This window comes from Sminthopsis crassicaudata, chromosome 3, assembly GCF_048593235.1.
Source record: "Sminthopsis crassicaudata isolate SCR6 chromosome 3, ASM4859323v1, whole genome shotgun sequence".
NCBI lineage: Eukaryota > Metazoa > Chordata > Mammalia > Dasyuromorphia > Dasyuridae > Sminthopsis > Sminthopsis crassicaudata.
Window position 1 is genome coordinate 583,632,294 of NC_133619.1, and position 18,759 is coordinate 583,651,052.

At 37.4% G+C, this 18,759-nt stretch overlaps 1 protein-coding gene across 1 annotated transcript; it reads right to left on the reverse strand.

Moving 5' to 3' along the window:
• Positions 1–2,376: 2,376 nt before the first annotated feature.
• Positions 2,377–4,409, reverse strand: LOC141563638 (ubiquilin-1-like). The gene has a single exon (XM_074305011.1). The coding sequence runs from the start codon at positions 4,101–4,103 to the stop codon at positions 2,544–2,546; it is 1,560 nt and encodes a 519-aa protein (XP_074161112.1). The 5' UTR covers positions 4,104–4,409; the 3' UTR covers positions 2,377–2,543.
• Between the last annotated feature and the right edge of the window lie 14,350 nt (positions 4,410–18,759).

Below are 18,759 nucleotides of genomic sequence, written 5' to 3' on the forward strand. Positions count from 1 at the left end.
ATGTCTACATGGCACATGTCTTTGGATTTTTTTTTTCAATGTACAAATTATCTGTGATGATTTGCTATTCTTTAAGAAATACTATTTGTTATATGAGATGTTATCTGAGAGGGAAACAGGGAGAGGAAAGGATTCTGGATATAACTATGATGATATAAAAACAGAAGACAATAAAAACTTATTTTTAAAAAAGATTGTGAAGGCCTGTACTAAGACTCAATGAGAGAAGGGGAATGATAAAAAAAAGATTGGGCAACTGAATTAATTAAAAGCTTACAATGGAAGAATAACACTGAGGTTATAATCCTGAAAGACTTTGTTCCTGATTATTTCAAGGATGACAGTACTCTTTATAAATTGGAGGAAGAAGCAAATAGATTGGGGTAAACATTAAGACAATGAGGATATAGATTACAATCTATTGCCCCATTGCAAAAATTACTGCTTTCCCTTGAGATTCATTCTTCCATTCCAATTGAAAAGGTATATGGGGAAGCTCTTACTGTCCATTGCCTTGGGAACATGTCTGGAGGTAATATAATGGTGCAGTATGTGAATATGCTCAGAAGTAATATATATTTTCTATTTGCTTCTGGTGAAGCTGCTAATGCAGAGGCTGCAAGTTAAATAAAAATATCTGGTGGGGAAAAAAAGGGGGAAAGAAGAAATTTGCAAAGTTAAGGGGCAGAGTGGTATAGTATGGTTGTGTTAGAGACAAGTTCACAATATGGATGTTAATTTGGATAAAGAATAGGAATGGTAGAATGCAATTCATATTTATACATTCTGATTCACAATATATACTTTGAACCCACTTTGGGCTCCACTTTGGAGATCAACTTATAGGGAACCAAAGAAGTAGCTTAGCCCAACCTATTAGGAGAAGGGAAAATCAATTGTTCAAAGTTAAAAATAAGGAAGTGGATAAACAAATAAAACACTTTATGTAGGCAAAATGATTTTTCCCATCCCCACCACTAAAATCCTGCACGAAAATAATCAAATGTGCATTAGGCAAGAGGGCAGTTAGGAAGACTCATCTTTCTGAGTTCAAATCATACTATAAAGCTTACTAGCTATGACCCTGGGCAATCCTGTTTGCCTGTTTCTTAAAAGTGTAAAATGAACTGACAAAGAATTGGCAATACATCCTAGTATTTTTTTGCCAAAAATATTCCCAAGAGGGTTCACAAAAAGTAGCGTGTGACTAAAAACATAATGAGAAAATTGGGCAAAGTGGAAGGTGATCTTAGTTCTATAATTTACTTTTTCTCCCCCTGGCTGAGTCCTTGGAGGCTAACCTAGAGAAGACTTTCAGGCTTTTTGATTTCCTATATCAGACTGTCAATAAGGAAAGGTCTGACCTTACTTTGGGAACTTTTTGCCTGACTTTTTGTTAACTGACTGTGGTAGTTCTGGAGTAAAATAATTTTCAGCTCGCCTTTATTTGGGAGAACCTCTAATCACAATATCCTATATATGAAAGCTAAGACACTAAAGAAACATGCCCAGATACATTCCATAGCAGGGAATTTGTTGAGTCCAATACTACCTTGAGGACTACTGGGCCAAGAATATCAGAGACCAGGCACAGAGGTACACAAGGTGACACTGCTCAATACATGGTGAAGGCAGCAGGGACCAGCACAGGATGTAACTCATAACATCATCAGGAGCAAGTCACTGGATTCCTACAACAGAAGTGGGAGTTAAACCTGTAAACATCTCTAGCTCCCATTGGAGGCCCTTATATTAAGAGTTTTATGCATGCTTATTCCCTCTATTGACATATCTTTATGAGAAAATGTTCTATATGTTTAAGAGTATTACAATCTAATGAAAGTTATTTCATTCGATGTCTTTGTAGTTATGTCCTTTGACCAAAACTTAGAGGAAAAATAAACACACACTTTTGTGTGAAGCTTGGAGGGGAGTCCTTCTTGTGAAGAAGGATGTGCTTTACTTTGAAAAGGTAAGATTAGGGATCAAAAGGAAGTAGATATTTTGGGAAGACTTCCTGGGCATAGTCCTAGACTAAGAAAGGACCTGAAAACCGGAGGGGCAGGGAAAGGGAGAAGCAGAGATATAAGGAGATGGAGAGAATCAGGAAGGTCCTACTTTAGATCATATCCTAAATATGTTCTGTGTTTGGGACTGATTCACCTCTTCAAAGGCACCATCATCACTTGCTCACAAAAGGGGAATAAAATAACTTTCAATAGATTGTTCCTTCTGCTGAAGATAAATATCTTTTCCTAGGAAAAAGTATGAGAAATTGTATCTATGTTTGTATCTATGACCCTGTGGTGCGAAGTATAACCCAAAACCTACCCCAATAACTTAGAACTTCAAACAAAGTGACACGAGACACATCCGGCCAAGCAGCGGCCTTTTAGTGGAGAACGAGACAGCTGCCAGAGTGGTGCTGTCCACAGTGATCTCCGATTTGAATAGGAGATTATCCGAAAATGAGTTATTTCCTCTTCTTCTTCCTCTCTCTTTCCCTCTCCCAGTCCAGGTTCCCCAGGGTAGCGGTCAAGGTGCTAGGCCTGGGGGGCCCCCAGTAGCCTCTCAATAGCAGCATGGATATCCCCACCAGTGGCAATCAGCGCTTGCAGGTTGGCGTCACGATTGGAGAAGCCCATTGCCTTCAGTTGGTCCAGCTCCTGCTGGAAACGGCCCTCTGATGGGGGTGGTGGCAGTAGTGGTGGTGGTGGGGGGTTCTGAAGGGCATTGGGGCTCGCATGGGCCAGTGCCTGGAGGAGCTGCAGCACAGCTAACGTGGGTTGCTGGGAGGACACTCGGGAGTTTGACCCACCAGCCAGACCTCCCCCATGGCCCCCATGGGGCCTTCCAGAACCCCGTAGGCAGGGTCCCAGCCCTGGAATCTCCATGGAGAGTGTCTGCAGGCCCTGTTCAATCTGTAGCCAAGCCTGTAGAGCCCGTGGATTAGTGAGTATGGGAAGCAGGGGCAGACGGGGCCTCAGAGGGCTGCCAGCAGTGAGCTGGTGCAACAGGGATGGGTTCTGATGCAGTACATTCAGGGCATTCCTCAGGGCAGAGGCAGAGGGTGCGGATGGGCCTGGCAGGGCCCCTTTGCCTATAGTTGGGGACATATCCTGTGAGCCAGGTCCCAATCCCATGTACAGATTGGGTATACTAGAGCTATAGGGTGAAGTGGCCTGTGTTGAGGCTCCCAGAACCCGGCCCTGGGCCCCAGGCCACACATTTCCCAGCCGAAGAGGCCCAGCTGAGGAAGAAGAATTAGAAGGACCAGACAAGGAAGTTGGGCCCTTGGCACGGGGTGCTGAGGCCGGGACTGTGAGCATCAGCTGTTGGATATCGGCATAGACCTGCCGCAGGGCATTATCGCCCCCAGGAACAGCCTTCAGGGCCCCCAGACCTCTCTCATCTGCTCTTAGCATCAACAATTCCCTCAGCAGAGCAGGGCTCCTAAGGGCCTCAGGCACTGTCTCAGCAGCTTGGGCTGGTGGAGCAGTCTGTGGCTGAGCCATCAGCCGCCCAGGTCCAGTGCCAGAAGGATTGGTGCTGGATGGCGTTTCACCCAGCAGACCTTGTATGGAGGGATCATCCAGGAACTGCACCACAGCTTCAGGGACCGCCATGAGGAGCTGAGCCAAATGGCCAAGAAAGTCAGCCAGATCTGGTGAGCCCCGGGCTATGCGGCCCAGCCTGGTCAGCAGACCAGCAGCCCCTGTGCTGGGTGAAGACCCAGGGCTATTGCTGCCTGGGATAGGTTGATTTGAGGTGGCAGGTGTGGCAGTCAGATGGCACGAGGGGGTGAATCCAGGGAAGCGGTTCCGAACCACCAGATGGACAGTGGTGCCGTCAAGGACTCCCCTCTGGTTCAGTGTGTCCTGGTCTCGCAGGATCTTCCCTGTGAAGATGAGCACTAGACGGTTCACGTCACAGTTAAGACGCATTGAGATCTGCTCTTTGAACTCCCTAACACTGCAGTTTTCTGCCAGGGTGAACTCCTGGCGCTCCTGTGGTGTCTTGGCTGTTACTGTGATGATGCGCGGCGGCGGCTCCCGGCCTGCCACCAGCCTGCTATCGCCCGCTTCCTCCCGGGCCCCCGCCATGCTTCAGTGACGCGCCAGTGCCGGTCCGTCTGCCCAAGTCCTTGGGGTGTGGTGCCAGACACCGTGGGGGAGGATGTGGGGCGCTGTGCCTGCTGGGGTGGGGAGCAAGGTTGGCCTTGGACAGCTACCCCTGCCCCCTGCTCTGTGCCTATCCCACCTCCCAGCTCGGTGCTCACCCCCGTGGCTGTAAAACCCTGCAGCTTCCTGGCTCCCCCTGCACCCAGGGCTGCTCCCCATCAGTATCTGGACCAAGCCAGGGCTGGATCCTTTGCCCTGTCCTGCCTACACCCTCGGGAAAGGCTCAGGGAATGTGACCTCATTAATGAAGTCACAATGAGTTGTTATAGCATGAAGATAATGGGGGTTGGGCACAAACTTCTAGAGAGCTGGAGGGGAATGTAGGATTAGGATGAACCTTAGGCAGAGGAGTAACCTCCTCTCATGATGTGACTTAAAGAGCCTATCACACTGCCTGAATTCCACCTTTAGAATAATCTTCCGATCTGTTATCCTAAATCCCTCTTGGGAGGAAGAACACATTAGATCTATATCTTAGATCTATATCATCTCATTCATGCTACAAAACAAATTAGAAAGTTTGTTTTCCTTTTTCTGAGGTGATCCATAAAGATCTTGACATAGGTTGAATGTAATATAGGATAAATCAGTATAAATGCCCCACACTTGAGATCAAAGAAGAGGTGCATAAGCTTGTGGTAGGGGGGAAGATATGGCTAAATGAAATAATACACGTGAAAAAAATAGAGAAATGTCCTACCATCAGTTTTACAACTTAACAGACAATCACAAAAGCTAATGCAGGCACAGGACATAGCAGGAGTGTTAGCATAACCTGAATAAGAGTAGTTTATCTTTTGATTTTGTCAGCTCACATCGGGATCGTTGGATGTTGCATCTTAGTATCTTGTCAAACTGGACCATATCTTGAGGAGGGCAAATCAAAATGGTGTGGAGACTGGAGACTAGTTTAACAAGCCGTATTTAGCATAAGGATAAGAAAATTCAAGAGGAAGGAAAGAAAGATTAATTGACTTGTATGTGCCAGGCACTGTGTTAAGTAGGTACTTTATAAATATTATCTCATTTTGTTCTCACATAACCCTGGGAGATAAGGTGCTTTTTTATCTCAGTTTTACAGTTGAAGACAATGAGACAAACAGAAGTTAGGTGACTTGCTTAGTTAGGGCTACATGGATATTAAGTGTTGGAGGCTGGATTTGAACTCAGGTCTTCCTAATTCAGGCACAATGCTCTAGCCACTGTGCAACTTAGCAAAGGGGCTAGGAACATTGTCTTCCAGGTATTTAAATGATTATAACAGTAGAAAAGGGATTTAGACTTGTTTTGCTCTGTTCCCAACTAGGAACAGAACTATAAATAATAGGGTAGGAGTTGCAGAGATGCAGGTTTGGAATTCATATCTATGGAAAAACCAACTTCTTAAAAATTCATGGTATTTATGATCATATAAGCTCATAGTTGGAAGACAAAAATTAACAATAATTCTTTAGCACCTTAAGGATTGGAAGATCTTTTAACACAGTTGATCTTCCTGATAGACTTTACCAAGTATGTAATAATTATTTTCTCCATTTTTACAGGAGGATGAAAGTTTAGGCTTTATGTCTTGAACAGCTACCTAATAATTGTTATTATTTAGTCATTTCAGTCATTTCCAACTTCTTGTAACCCCATCTGGGGTTTTCTTGGCAAAGTTGATGGGATAGTTTGCCATTTCCTCATTTTACAGATGAGAAAACTGAGGCAATCAAGTTTGAGTGACTTACTGAGGCTAGATTTGAACTCAAGTCCTTCTCTATCTACTCTATCCATTGCACCACCTAGCTGCTTAATGATTAGAACAGTTTAAAAGTTGAATGGGCTTGCCATTAGAGGTTGTGAGTTTCCCTTGTCAGAGCTCTTCAAGCAGAAGCTGGATGATCACATCAGGTATGCTACAATGGGAGATTCCTTTTATGTCTCAGTTATACTAGAGAATTTTAGGGATCCCATCCAATTCTTATCGTATTCTGTGACTCTGAAAGGTTAAGTAAGTAGCTAGGTAGGATTATATCTCTGGTCTGCTATGTCACACTCAGTCCCTTTAAAATGTTATTTGAGATTGTAGGAAGTAAATTTATTTTCTGATTGGCAGATGAATGCTTCCCCAATATTCATAAATAAGTTTCTGGGGGAAGTAGGATTCCTACTGTCATTGGAAGAATAAGCAAGATTTAACAAGAGGGAATAGGTTGGTGGGGGAAAGATTGATAAGGGAAAGCATGGGTTTTAATGCTGAGATAGGAAAAGGGAGGATATAGGGAAACAGCTATTTGGCCATTAAATCACAAATCTTTTAGTTGGATAGGACTCCAGAGACCATCTGGTTCAGCCTATTCTTGAGCAAGTATAATCTCCACAACATATCTGACACTTTCTTCTGGGACACAGAATAGTCTTCTAGGTAAAGGGCACATGTAAGCCTTTAATCTATATGGTAGCCTTGCTTGCTCAACAGGGGGTGTAAGGTTTCTATCCCAAGCTTCTGTCTAATTTAGAAATTGAAGATTCATGAAACTCCTACATTTCTGATAATCCAAATTCACTCCTTTGTATTCATTTTAGTGAGGGACTTATGTTTTAACAAACTGACAGGGATGGTCTTGAGCTTCCCAAGATTCCCTTGGATATAATTCAAATGAATTGGAGAATAGAAAGCAAAGAATAGAACTCCCTTCACTTATTATAGGCATCACTCCATAAATTCTATCTTTTGTTAAAAGTTATTTTTTGCATGCATGTGGTCAACAGTAAGCTTCTCAAAGGATTGAGACCACTTGTAATCATATGTAATAGCTATAACCAAACTTGATTCTCTAGATAAGAATCAAATGTGTCATCTCTTCAAATAGTCCTACACCCTACCAGGGGTTCTCAAACTACGCCTGGAGGGCAGTCTGGCTCTCCCACAGTCTGAGGGACAGTAAACTGAGCGCCCCCTATTTAAAAAGCTTGAGGACCACTGCTTGACTTTCATTGCAGCCTAAGATCTTATTTGCTTTTCTTGATTGCCAATCAACCAATTAATAACTTATTAAGTACTTACTATGAGCACTATCCTGTTATACATATTGTTGAATTGTATTGGATTTGCATTCCAGTATAGTCTCCAAAAATTTTTCAGATGGACTTCTAACTGCACTTTTCTCATCTTAGATTTGTGAAGTTGAATTTTTGGTTTCAAGTATAAGACATATTTATTCTTAATTGCATTGCTATTAAATTTGGTACTTTTATCTTGTTCTTCATTGAATTCTGATTCCGACCTTCGGTATGTTGAATAATCAACAAGCATTTATTAAATGCCTACTAAGTATCATGTACTTCACTAAATACTGAGGATGGCAAGAGAAAGGGTGAGTGAGTGGGAGAGACAGAGACAGACAGAGACAAAGACAGAGACAGAGAGATAGAAAGAGATAGTGACAGAAAATCCCTTTTTTTCAAATGTCAGTTATTTGAGAAGATGATATACAAACAATTATGAGCAAATAGATGTATATATATATATATATGTATGTATGTATTTGATAAGTTAGAAATAATCACAGAGGGAAGATAGCAACATTAAAGGGTTTGGGAGAAAGTTTTCTAATAAAAATAATGTTAGTGATTTCTCCTATCTTTGCATCTTCTCAAAATGTTATAATCTTGACATCTATATCTTTGTCCAACTTATTGATAAGAATAGCATAGAACCTACTACTGACCTCTGGGGTTATCACCTGCAAACTTTTTTTCAAGTTGATAATGAATTATTGATGACTTCATCTCATTGTTCAACTACTTGAAAAGCTAATTAACTATACTCTTACCTAAACCATAGCTTTCCATCTTTTCCCCACTAAAATAGAACAAATATTTTTTTATTAACATTGTCAACATATCCAAAAAAGAATTAACAATCTTTTCCCCTAAACCTTCCCTATCCCCCTTTCTACTCTTCTATTACAGTTGAGGACAACACTGTCCTCCCAGTCCCTCAGACTCACAGTTTAAGATTAATCTTTGACCTCTCATCATCTCTCAGTCCTATACCCAATGTGTTTCTAGGGCCTATAAATTGCACCAGGCAATGTATATCAAATATTCCTTCTTTCTTTTTTAAATTAATTTTATAATTTTACATTTTTTGACAGTATATAATCATGTGTAATTTTTTTTATAACATTATCCCTTGTATTCATTTTTCCAGATTTTCCCCTCCCTCCCTCCACTCCCTCCCCCCGATGGCAGGTAATCTCATATATTTTACATTTGTTACAGTATAACCTAGATATAATATATGTGTGTAAATCCAATTTTCTTGTTGCACATTAAGTATTGGATTCTGAAGGTATATAGACAGTAGTGCTAACAATTTACATTCACTTCCCAGTGTTCCTTCTCTGGTTGTAGTTGTTTCTGTCCATCATTGATCAGCTGGAAGTGAGTTGGATCTTCTTTATGTTGAAGATATCCACTTCCATCAGAATACATCCTCATACAGTATTGTTGTTGAAGTGTATAGTGATCTTCTGGTTCTGCTCATTTCATTCAGCATCAGTTGATGTAAGTCTCTCCAAGTCTCTCTGTATTCCTCCTGCTGGTCATTTCTTACAGAGCAATAACATTCCATAACCTTCATATACCATAATTTACCCAACCATTCTCCAATTGATGGACATCCATTCAACTTCCAGCTTCTAGCTACAACAAAAAGAGCTGCCACAAACATTTTGGCACATACAGGTCCATTTCCACTCTTTAGAATTTCTTTGGGATATAATCCCAATAACAGCAATACTGGGTCAAAGGGTATGCACAGTTTGATAGCTTTTTGGGCATAGTTCCAAATTGCTCTCCAGAATGGTTGGATTCTTTCACAACTCCACCAACAATGCATCAGTGTCCCAGTTTTCCCACATCCCCTCCAACATTCATCATTATTTGTTCCTGTCATCTTAGCCAATCTGACAGGTGTGTAGTGGTATCTCAGAGTTGTCTTAATTTGCATTTCTCTGATCAGTAGTGATTTGGAACACTCTTTCATATGAGTGGATATAGTTTCAATTTCATCATCTGAGAATTGTCTGTTCATATCCCTTGACCATTTATCAATTGGAGAATGGTTTGGTTTCTTATAAATTAGGGTCAGTTCTCTATATATTTTGGAAATGAGACCTTTGTCAGAACCTTTACTTTTAAAAATATTTTCCCAATTTGTTACTTCCCTTCTAATCTTGTTTGCATTAGTATTGTTTGTACAGAAACTTTTTAGTTTGATGTAATCAAAATCTTCTATTTTGTGATCAATAATGATCTCTAATTCTCCTCTGGTCATAAATTCCTTCCTCCCCCACAGGTCTGAGAGGTAGACTATCCTCTGTTCCTCTAATCTATTTATGATCTCATTCTTTATGCCTAAATCATGGACCCATTTTGATCTTATCTTGGTATATGGTGGTGTATGGATCCATATTCTGGCATACTAATTTCCAGTTTTCCCAACAATTTTTTTCAAATAATGAATTTTTATCCCTAATGTTGGTATTTTGGGGTTTATGAAACACTAGATTGTTATAGTTGTACCCTATTTTGTCCTGTGTACCTAATCTGTTCCACTGATTAACTAGTCTATTTCTTAGCCAATACCAAATGGTTTTGGTGACTGCTGCTATATATATAGCTTTAGATCAGGTACACCTAGGCCACCTTCATCTGAATTTTTTTCATTAATTGCCTTGAAATTCTTGACCTTTTATTCTTCCATATGAACTTTGTTGTTATTTTTTTCTAGGTCATTAAAATAGTTTCTTGGAGTCTGATTGGTATAGCACTAAATAAATAGATTAGTTTGGGGAGCATTGTCATCTTTATTATATTCACTCGGCCTATATTCCTTCTTTCTTTTGACATTTCCGCCACTCTACTGCAAACCTTTATAATCTCATGTCTGGAATATTGTAATAGTTTGCTGGTAGGTTTGCTTAACTCAGGTTTCTACTCTATTCTATCCTCTATTTATCCAACAAATTGATTTTTCTAAAGTGTAGGTCTGACCATGTCGTCCCCCAACCCCTCTACTCAAAAACGGCAACAGCTCCCTATTGTTTCCAGTATTAAATATAAAATGTTCTGTTTGGAATTCAAAGTCCTTCATAAACTAGCTCCCACTTACTTTTACATTCTTCTTGCATCTTACTCCTTTCCAAGCACTCTTCAATCCAGTCATACTAGCCTTTTGGCTCTTCTATGAAATAGAAACTCCGTTTCTCAGCTCCAGACATTTTCTCTGACTGTCCCCTATGTCTGGAATGTGTCCCCTTCCCAATTCTGCCTACTTTGGCTTCCTTTAAGTATCAACTAAAATACCATATTTTACAAAAAAACTTTCCCAATCCTTCTTAATTTCAATGCCTTACCTCTCAATTTTGTATTTATCTTGTGTGCTTTGTATATATTTTATTTGCATATTGTCTCCTCCATTAGATTGTTAAGTTTCTTAAGGGTGTAAGGATTGTCTTTTGCCTCCTTTTCTATCCCCAGTACTTAGCATAGTGCCTGACACATAATAGAAGGTCCATAAATAAATATTTAGTGATTGATGAATGAATATATAAATGAAAAAGCATTTAAGCACATATGTACATATCATACTAGGCATTGAGGTTATAAATGCAATATAATTGTTCCTGCTCTCAAGGAGCTTATATAGAGGAGACAGCAAATTGAAGGAAATAGTGTCCTAGTCTTTCTGTTTCTGTGTATTTCTTATTTTATAACATTTTCTGTTGAGTTCAAATTTTTAACCTATTATTTGTTTCCATTTTATGGGTGAATTCATCTAATTCACATTCCATGTTTTAATACGTATTATTTATTTTCCTTACTATTTTCCTCACTATCCTTTCTCATTATCATGACTTTTATGGCTTCCCCTTGCCCAGTTATAATTTTCATATTCTAAATTCAGATAGAAATGAGAGGGCAAATGGAGAGTGTTGGGAAATAGGATAAAGAAGGTATACTTGAAGGAGCGTAGGTTAAGTAATAAAGAGCAATGTAGTAAAAAGAAGGAAATTTCTTAAGATTCTAGATCTCTTTTTTCAGTTAACTTTCTTTTGATAATTTTTGGGTTTTTTATTGTTACTTTTAAAATTTTGTCCTTCAATCTCTCTTGATTTTTAAAATCTTTTTTTATTTATTCTGTAAATTCTTTGGGGGCAGGTGAAGTTACACTCTTTGGAGCAAGATAGGGTTGTTTTTTTTTTTTTTTTTGTTTGTTTTTTGCTATTGTTTCTTTTTGAGTCAGTATGTTCTTCTGTAGATAAAAACCAGTCTTCTCTATTCCGATAATAACTGTCTTTGGTCGAGTTCTTTATTCTTTATCTATTCATTTAAAAATATTTATTACAGTTTGCTATTATATTCACCTCTAAATCTGGAGTCAGGTCTTGGAGTTTCTGGCCTCAGATTTCTTAGTTATTTTTTGAGCTTTGTTTTGGGCTCAAACATCTCTCTACTCCTTCCCCCCTAAGCTATAGCTAGAATGCCAGCCCACTATGCTGGTAATACTCTTGCTTCTTGAGAATGCTCCAGTGTCTATAACCTTCATTTCTCCCTTATGGCCTGGAACCAAACCCAAGAACTCAGTTTTCCTCTGAGTGCCCATAGCCAATAGCATTTCCACCCTACTACTTCTACACTCACTAGACTTGTATGATGTCCTTGCTCAAGGCCACATCTGGGCCTGGATAGGCCTGTCATTCCTTGTCAATAGAGATTTCCCCAATTTTCCCTTGCTCAGATGCCTGATTTCCCCAAGCTGTCCAAGAGGTGAAAATTTTTGTGATTGAAGCCAGGTCTGCCTTAGAGCTCAACTTTACCTCAGGGCTAATAGCTTTGCTATTTCAGTGGATATAGCTTAGAAGTGTTTACATTTCACTTTGGCTAAATCTCCATCTTGGTATTTTTCTTCAGATCTTTTCTAGTTTTCCCAAAAGGACCACTGTTCTGCCCCAACTCTTTGTTATAGTAATAGAAGTAGTCATTCTACATTAACCATAAGACATTAGTTTTGGATGTTTGTGAAGGAAATCTGGAATCCTCTACTCTACCTGTATATATTTTGCATGTACCCATTTTTATATGTTGTATCCTTCATTGGGATGCATGTTTTTGAGGAAAGGAACTAACTTAAAGTCATGTAAAATCAAACCTGTTTTAGGATGGGGAAAAAACTGGACATATTTCTAGGCAACATAGAAGGAACTCATAATTAAAGAAAAACAAAATCTCAGGAAAGAGTGAGGGAGGGGAGGATAGGATAGTGGGTGGTATTTTCTGAAATATCTAATGGGAAAAAGGGGTGCTCATAAAGGATGATTTTTGTTTGCTTGGTAAAACAAGAGACAAAATTCTCAGATGAGAAGGGGAAAGGAAAAGATAATATCAGAAGATTGAGGAGAAAAAGATTTTTTTTGAACAGTTACTGGAAGAAAATGAATAGAGAGTAAATCAAGGAAGAATTAAAGGATTACCATGTAATAACGAGGGGGTATTTAGATTGTATAAGTTTGGAAGCTAGGTGGCACTGTGAATAGAGTGCAGGTCCTAGAGTCAAAAAGACCTGAATTCAAATACAACCTCAGATCTTATAAGCAGGGCAACTGCTATGCAAAGTTGTTTGCTCCATTTTTCTCTCTTGTAAAATGAATGTGAGAAGGAAATGACAAATAACTTTAATATCTTTGCCAAGAAAACCCCATAGAGATTTTGGGGACTTGGACATGACTGAAAAATGACTGAACAATAACAAATTTGGAGTGGACATAGCACAATTATACAACTTTCTATAGTGATGTTGAATAACTGAAAAGCAAGTGAAGGGAGAAGATATATTGTAGGGAAGCAGGAAACCCAGGAATGATGTTTTCCATCATTTGAGCTTCTTTAGTGGATACTCTATGAGCACTTTTCAAAGATACTATATATAGGGAATTTTTTTTCAAGTATGGTTTGGATGAGGATCATGAAGTTAGAGCTGGAAAGGACCTTAAAGTTTATTTTATTCATTTCATTTTATAGAGGAAATGAAGACCAAGAAAAAATTAAGCAATCCTAAAAGGTTATACAATTAGTAAGTGGCAGAGGCCAGATCTAACCAAATATGCTGATTCTATATTCAGCTTTCTTTCCACTTTGACTATACCACTTCCTATTCAGTTATGAGAAATATCACCCCATTACTTATCATCTCTCTTCCTCACAACTCACTTAATGCTCAAACTTGAAAAAGCCATTTATATTCAGTTCTTTCACTCTTTTCTATTACTCTTTTTAAAATTTTTTATTTTTAATTAATGGAATGAAATGAAAATTTCTACAACTTAACACAATATAAACAATAGTTTACATGAAAATTCAAATATACTACCAAGGTGCTATTCTTTATAAATACACAACAAAATTGTCATGTAAATTTCTTTTCCCTTTTTTTTTCTTGCCTCCACTATGCCCAAGTTATGGCTACCATTAGACATAAATAGGTGTGTGTGTGTGTGTGTATATATATATATATATATATATATATATATATATATATATATATATATATATATATATATATATATATATATATATATATATATATAAAAGCATACACACACACATATATATATATATATGTATATATGTGTGTATATACACACACATGTAAATTATTGTATACATCCATATGAGTTCTCTTACTACTTTTCTAAATCCTCTGCTTTCTGGCTTCTGACATCCTCATGCAATAGAATTTGCTTAATTTGCATAGTTGCCAATTTTCTTTAAATGCTAGTTCTGATGCCCTTTTTCTCAATTTTAATCCTTCTTGAATTCTTTACATAATTTTTGTTCATCAAATTTTCCTCCTAGCTACTCTTTTTTTAGTCTACGTTTTTGTAACACTGTTTCTTCTGGTTCTCTTCCTTAACACTTACTTAAATTTTACTTTCCTTCAGCCTTCCTTGCTGGTTCTTCATATTATGCCCACTAACCAAGATTGTATATATATCCTCTTTTCACTGTATGCTATCTACTTTAGTGATCTCATCAAGTCCCATCAGTTCAATCTTAATATCTCTGAAAAGGATTCCCATTTCTACATGGAGATTGAATAGAAGTAGATAACTAGGGCTTCAGTGCTTTAGAACCAAGGATTTAGTTCAAACACCTGCAAAAATTCATAGGTAGTATTAAGAATTTAGAATTCTTGAAGGCAATTCCTGTGAATATAGTATATAGATGCATTTATGTATATAGGTATATATATAGCTAGGTTCTGATTAATGCAACTTATGAATCTGAATTGATTACATTGTTAAAATCTACACTATATACTAGAACCAATGACATTTTTAATACAATTATAACTTTGAGTAGTATGAATTTATATACATACAATCATTTAAAGGATACATTATTTGCATTATATTTAGCTGCATGTATAAAGGGTATTTGATTTTCTTCTAACTCATTTGCTGCTGTCACAGTATACAATTAGAGATAATGTGTTATATTCAGCACATTGTTATTCCTATTTTCTCTGTATTACCTGTTATCCTTAAATATTAGTTTATGTAATTTCTTGGATTGAGTCAGAATGAAATAATTTCATTGGATGAACAGAAATACTGATCTCATTCTTGTAGGTTTTTAAATAGCTAAGCCCTGGAGATAGTTAGGAATTTGAGCCATTTTAGAGAAAGATGGTAGTGAGGGAAGAATTAAGTTCTTCATTTCTTGTCAGAGAAGATGAGATTTTATCTTCTCTCCTTCTTCCCCCATTAGTCATGGTCACCAAGAACAGAGATCCTCACCCAGATGGAAATACCTCATCCACAGTCAGAGAATTTGTTCTATACAGTTTGAGGCAAGGTTAAAGTAGACACATATAGACAGTCTAGAAACAGTTTCTGGAACCAAAGAAGAGAGTTGGCAATGAACTCAAGATAGAATAACTCCTACCTTTTGAGAGTTGACTATGTAAGAAGGAGGATTTGGAAACCTTATTCTAACAACTCTGTGAATTACCTTAGTCATATGTGCTCTATATGTATACCACGCCACTATTAGACAGTGTTTATACAGCTCTTCTCAAGGACTCTATTTTTGTGGAAGAGTAAGCCCTTGATTTCTTCAAGGAATGTTTTGTAACTAATGTTATTACTGTGCCATTTATGAATTTTTTTCCTGAAAATTAATAGTGTTAACTGTCAGTGGAAAGCTCATGGGGATTGGTGGGGACTAATGAGCTATCATTTTAGCGGTGAGCTCCCCCCTAAAACAAATACTAGACACTCAAAAGTCCTCCTTGAGCTGAACTGCCTGCAGAAGACACTATGTACTAAATATATGCTTATTTATTTATCTATCAATTTATTTTTTTGCTGAGGCAATTGGAGTCAGGTGACTGGCCCAGAATCACATCTTTAGGAAGTGTTAAGATTTGAACTCGGGTCCTCCTGACTTTAGGACTGGTGATCTATCGATTCTAACACCTAGCTACCCCAATATATGATTATTTAAAGACTAAAGACTCACACAAGGCAAGCACTCACAAAGCTCAGAAGAAGTGGCACAAGGACACTCTTAAGGTATCTATGATTATGACAGAACAACCTTGTATGGTGTCCCTGCATCAAACAAAGTGCTGTGCTACTTGAACAAAGCAGAATTGCAGTATCACAAAGGAAATATCATGGTGTCATTAGTGCTCTTTGAGTATGGAAGAAGAATAGCATAAGTAGTCAGCGTTTTCTGGAAACTTATCCCCACTACTATAAGTAAAAATTTAGGGAAGTAACCCATATTGAATACTAAATATAATTTAGGGAGAACTAATTTTGATGAGATTTTCTATACTTTTATAAGCAGTGACTTATTACTGTTATAATCTCTGTGTGCATGCATGGAACAGAGAACAAGGAAGGGGGAGGGGTAAGAAATGGTAAAAGAAGACTTTCATAGAAACATTCAAAAGACAAAATATAGCAGAACAATGATCTTTGTTTTGGCTTGAAGAAGTCTAGACCTCAAGATTCCAGTGTACAAAGTATCATAGTGTTTATATGAGAGTGAATGGATGATAATAGCCTAAAGGCTTATTTTTTTTCTGCTGAAAAGAATGATTTTTGAATTTTGAATTAGGAAGAATATCACAGCATGAATATTTGAGAATTCAAAACTTAGATAAGACAATGATAAGAGAGGATCTTGTTTTTCTGAGTTAATCTCACTAGGACTGGATGGATATTTATCTTCCAAGTACAAGTAAAATTAATGATCCATTGTCAAAAAATACTGGTAACAAAATTTTATTTAAAAAAAATAAGACAAAAAGACCATGTCCCTGCTCTTAAGAGCTTACTCTAACAGGAGATAGAACATATAAGTAAATATATGATATATAGAGAACAAAAGGAAGATAATCTTAGAGAAAAGGGGGGGGGGCTGATGTAGCATAGCAAAAAGTAAGATTTGAGCTAAGTAATGAAGGAAACCAGGCAAGAGTTCGGATTACAACACAGTAACATGAGCTCCATTGTGGTTGCTGTCAAAAAAATTTGGGACAAGGATTGAAGCTACAATTTTATTGGTCTAGTGAATACCCTTTCCATCAAGACATATCAATGCTTTCTCTGCAATGTATATAGTATTAGTAAGTAGCCTAAAGCAGTGAGAGATTAAAAAATTTTTTCAGGATCCCCCAGCTACAGTCAGTTGTGGGAGGTGATAAGGTGATAGGTACCACAGTTCTGGAGAACAGGCCAAGAAGAGAAAATACAAGAATAAATGAACTACCTGAAAGCCATGACCAAAAAAAAAAAAAAAAAAAAAAAAAAAAGCTTGGCACAGTGAAACAAGAAATAATCCAAGAAAATTGTCCTAGAGTGATGTAACATGAGGGGAATGTAGAAATACAAAAAAAAAAAAATCCACTATTTACCACCTCAAAGAGATCTTTTATGGAAAACATATAGGAATACTATCATCAAATTTTGAGACCCCCAGACCAAAGAGAAAATTTTGCAATAAACAAAAATAAACAATTCAAATACGTTGGACCTATAATTACAGGACTTAACAATCACCATGATAAAAAACCACAGGTCCTGCTATCATATATATACCAGCAATAAAAAGAAATAGGCCTGCAGCCAAAAGTGTCACATCCTCCCAAATTATAATATTGAATAAAAAAAAGACATTCAATGCACTTAAAGATTTTCAGGACTTTCAACCAAAATGAAAATCAATAGAAAATTTAACATACAAGGGCAAATATCAAAAGATCAAGTTTATGGAATTCAACATGTACAGATTGTTTTCCCATGGAAATGTGTATTATATGTTTGATTTTAGCAGTTGGGTGGTTTAAAAGAAATATTGGGGAAGAGTTGAGTGTGATCTGATTCTAAAAGCCAAAGCCATCTAGGAAAAGGTCAAAATAGTAATTATATTATACAAATGAGGGACAGAGGAATAGTCATATTACAGAGGGAAGGAGGGCTTGTAGTTCTGAAAACTTACATCAGGAATGGGTTAAATAGGCAATAGTACTTATATATCATGAGGTATAGCACCCTTCTAAAATGTATAAATAAGGGAGAAATGGACAGAATGAGGGAAACAAAGAGTGGATGAAGAAAAGAGAAATCCATGGATAGGGGGAATTTAATAGCAAACTAAAGAACAATTAAAACAAGAGTTAGCAAGAAGGAAAGAAGAAATATAAATACAACAAAGATCAGGAGTAGAATTTATTAAAAAAAAAGTAGGGCTAGTAATCATTGATCATAGACAAAGTCAAACTTAAAGATTCAATCAAGAGAGAAATATGTTATGTCAGCCATATTAATATTGTTTTAGAGGCATGTTTATATTGGGTAAATGCTTATATATATATGTATGTGTGAATATATATTGAGATATATATATATATATACATGTTGCTTTTTGCATATTTGTATATATATATATATATGTGTGTGTGTGAATGTTTATGTATATATGTGTGTGTTGTATATGTATATGTCTATATAAGTATGAATACATGATTAACTATAGCTTGTTTAAAAGGGAAGGCATGTGAAAGGAGAAAAAAAAGTAAAAAAGTGTGCAACAAAGAACAAAAGAAAAACCTACAAGGAAGCAAAGATGGACACTCTTGAAAATAATTTCTATTATATATACTTTCTTAAACTGGTAATTTGTTATATATTTTGAATCCTTCCTGATGTTCTGTTGTGTTTTTATTTCATTTTTATTTTCCTTTCCTGTTTTTATTTTTCTTAAGAAAATGAGGACTGCTAGGTAGCAGAGTGGAGAGCACCCAATCTGAACTGACACTTAACACTTCCTGGCTGTATGACTCTGGGCAAGTCACTTAACCCAATTGCCTCAGCAAAAAAAAAAAAGAAGAAAACCGAAAATGGTAAGCTACAGGGAAACTGGCCGCCTTAATTGGCTGAAGGAAATAGAAATGTTAGGCTAAATTAGAAAAAAAACAGGGAACACAGTACAAGTAGCTCTGCCCTAGAGATTA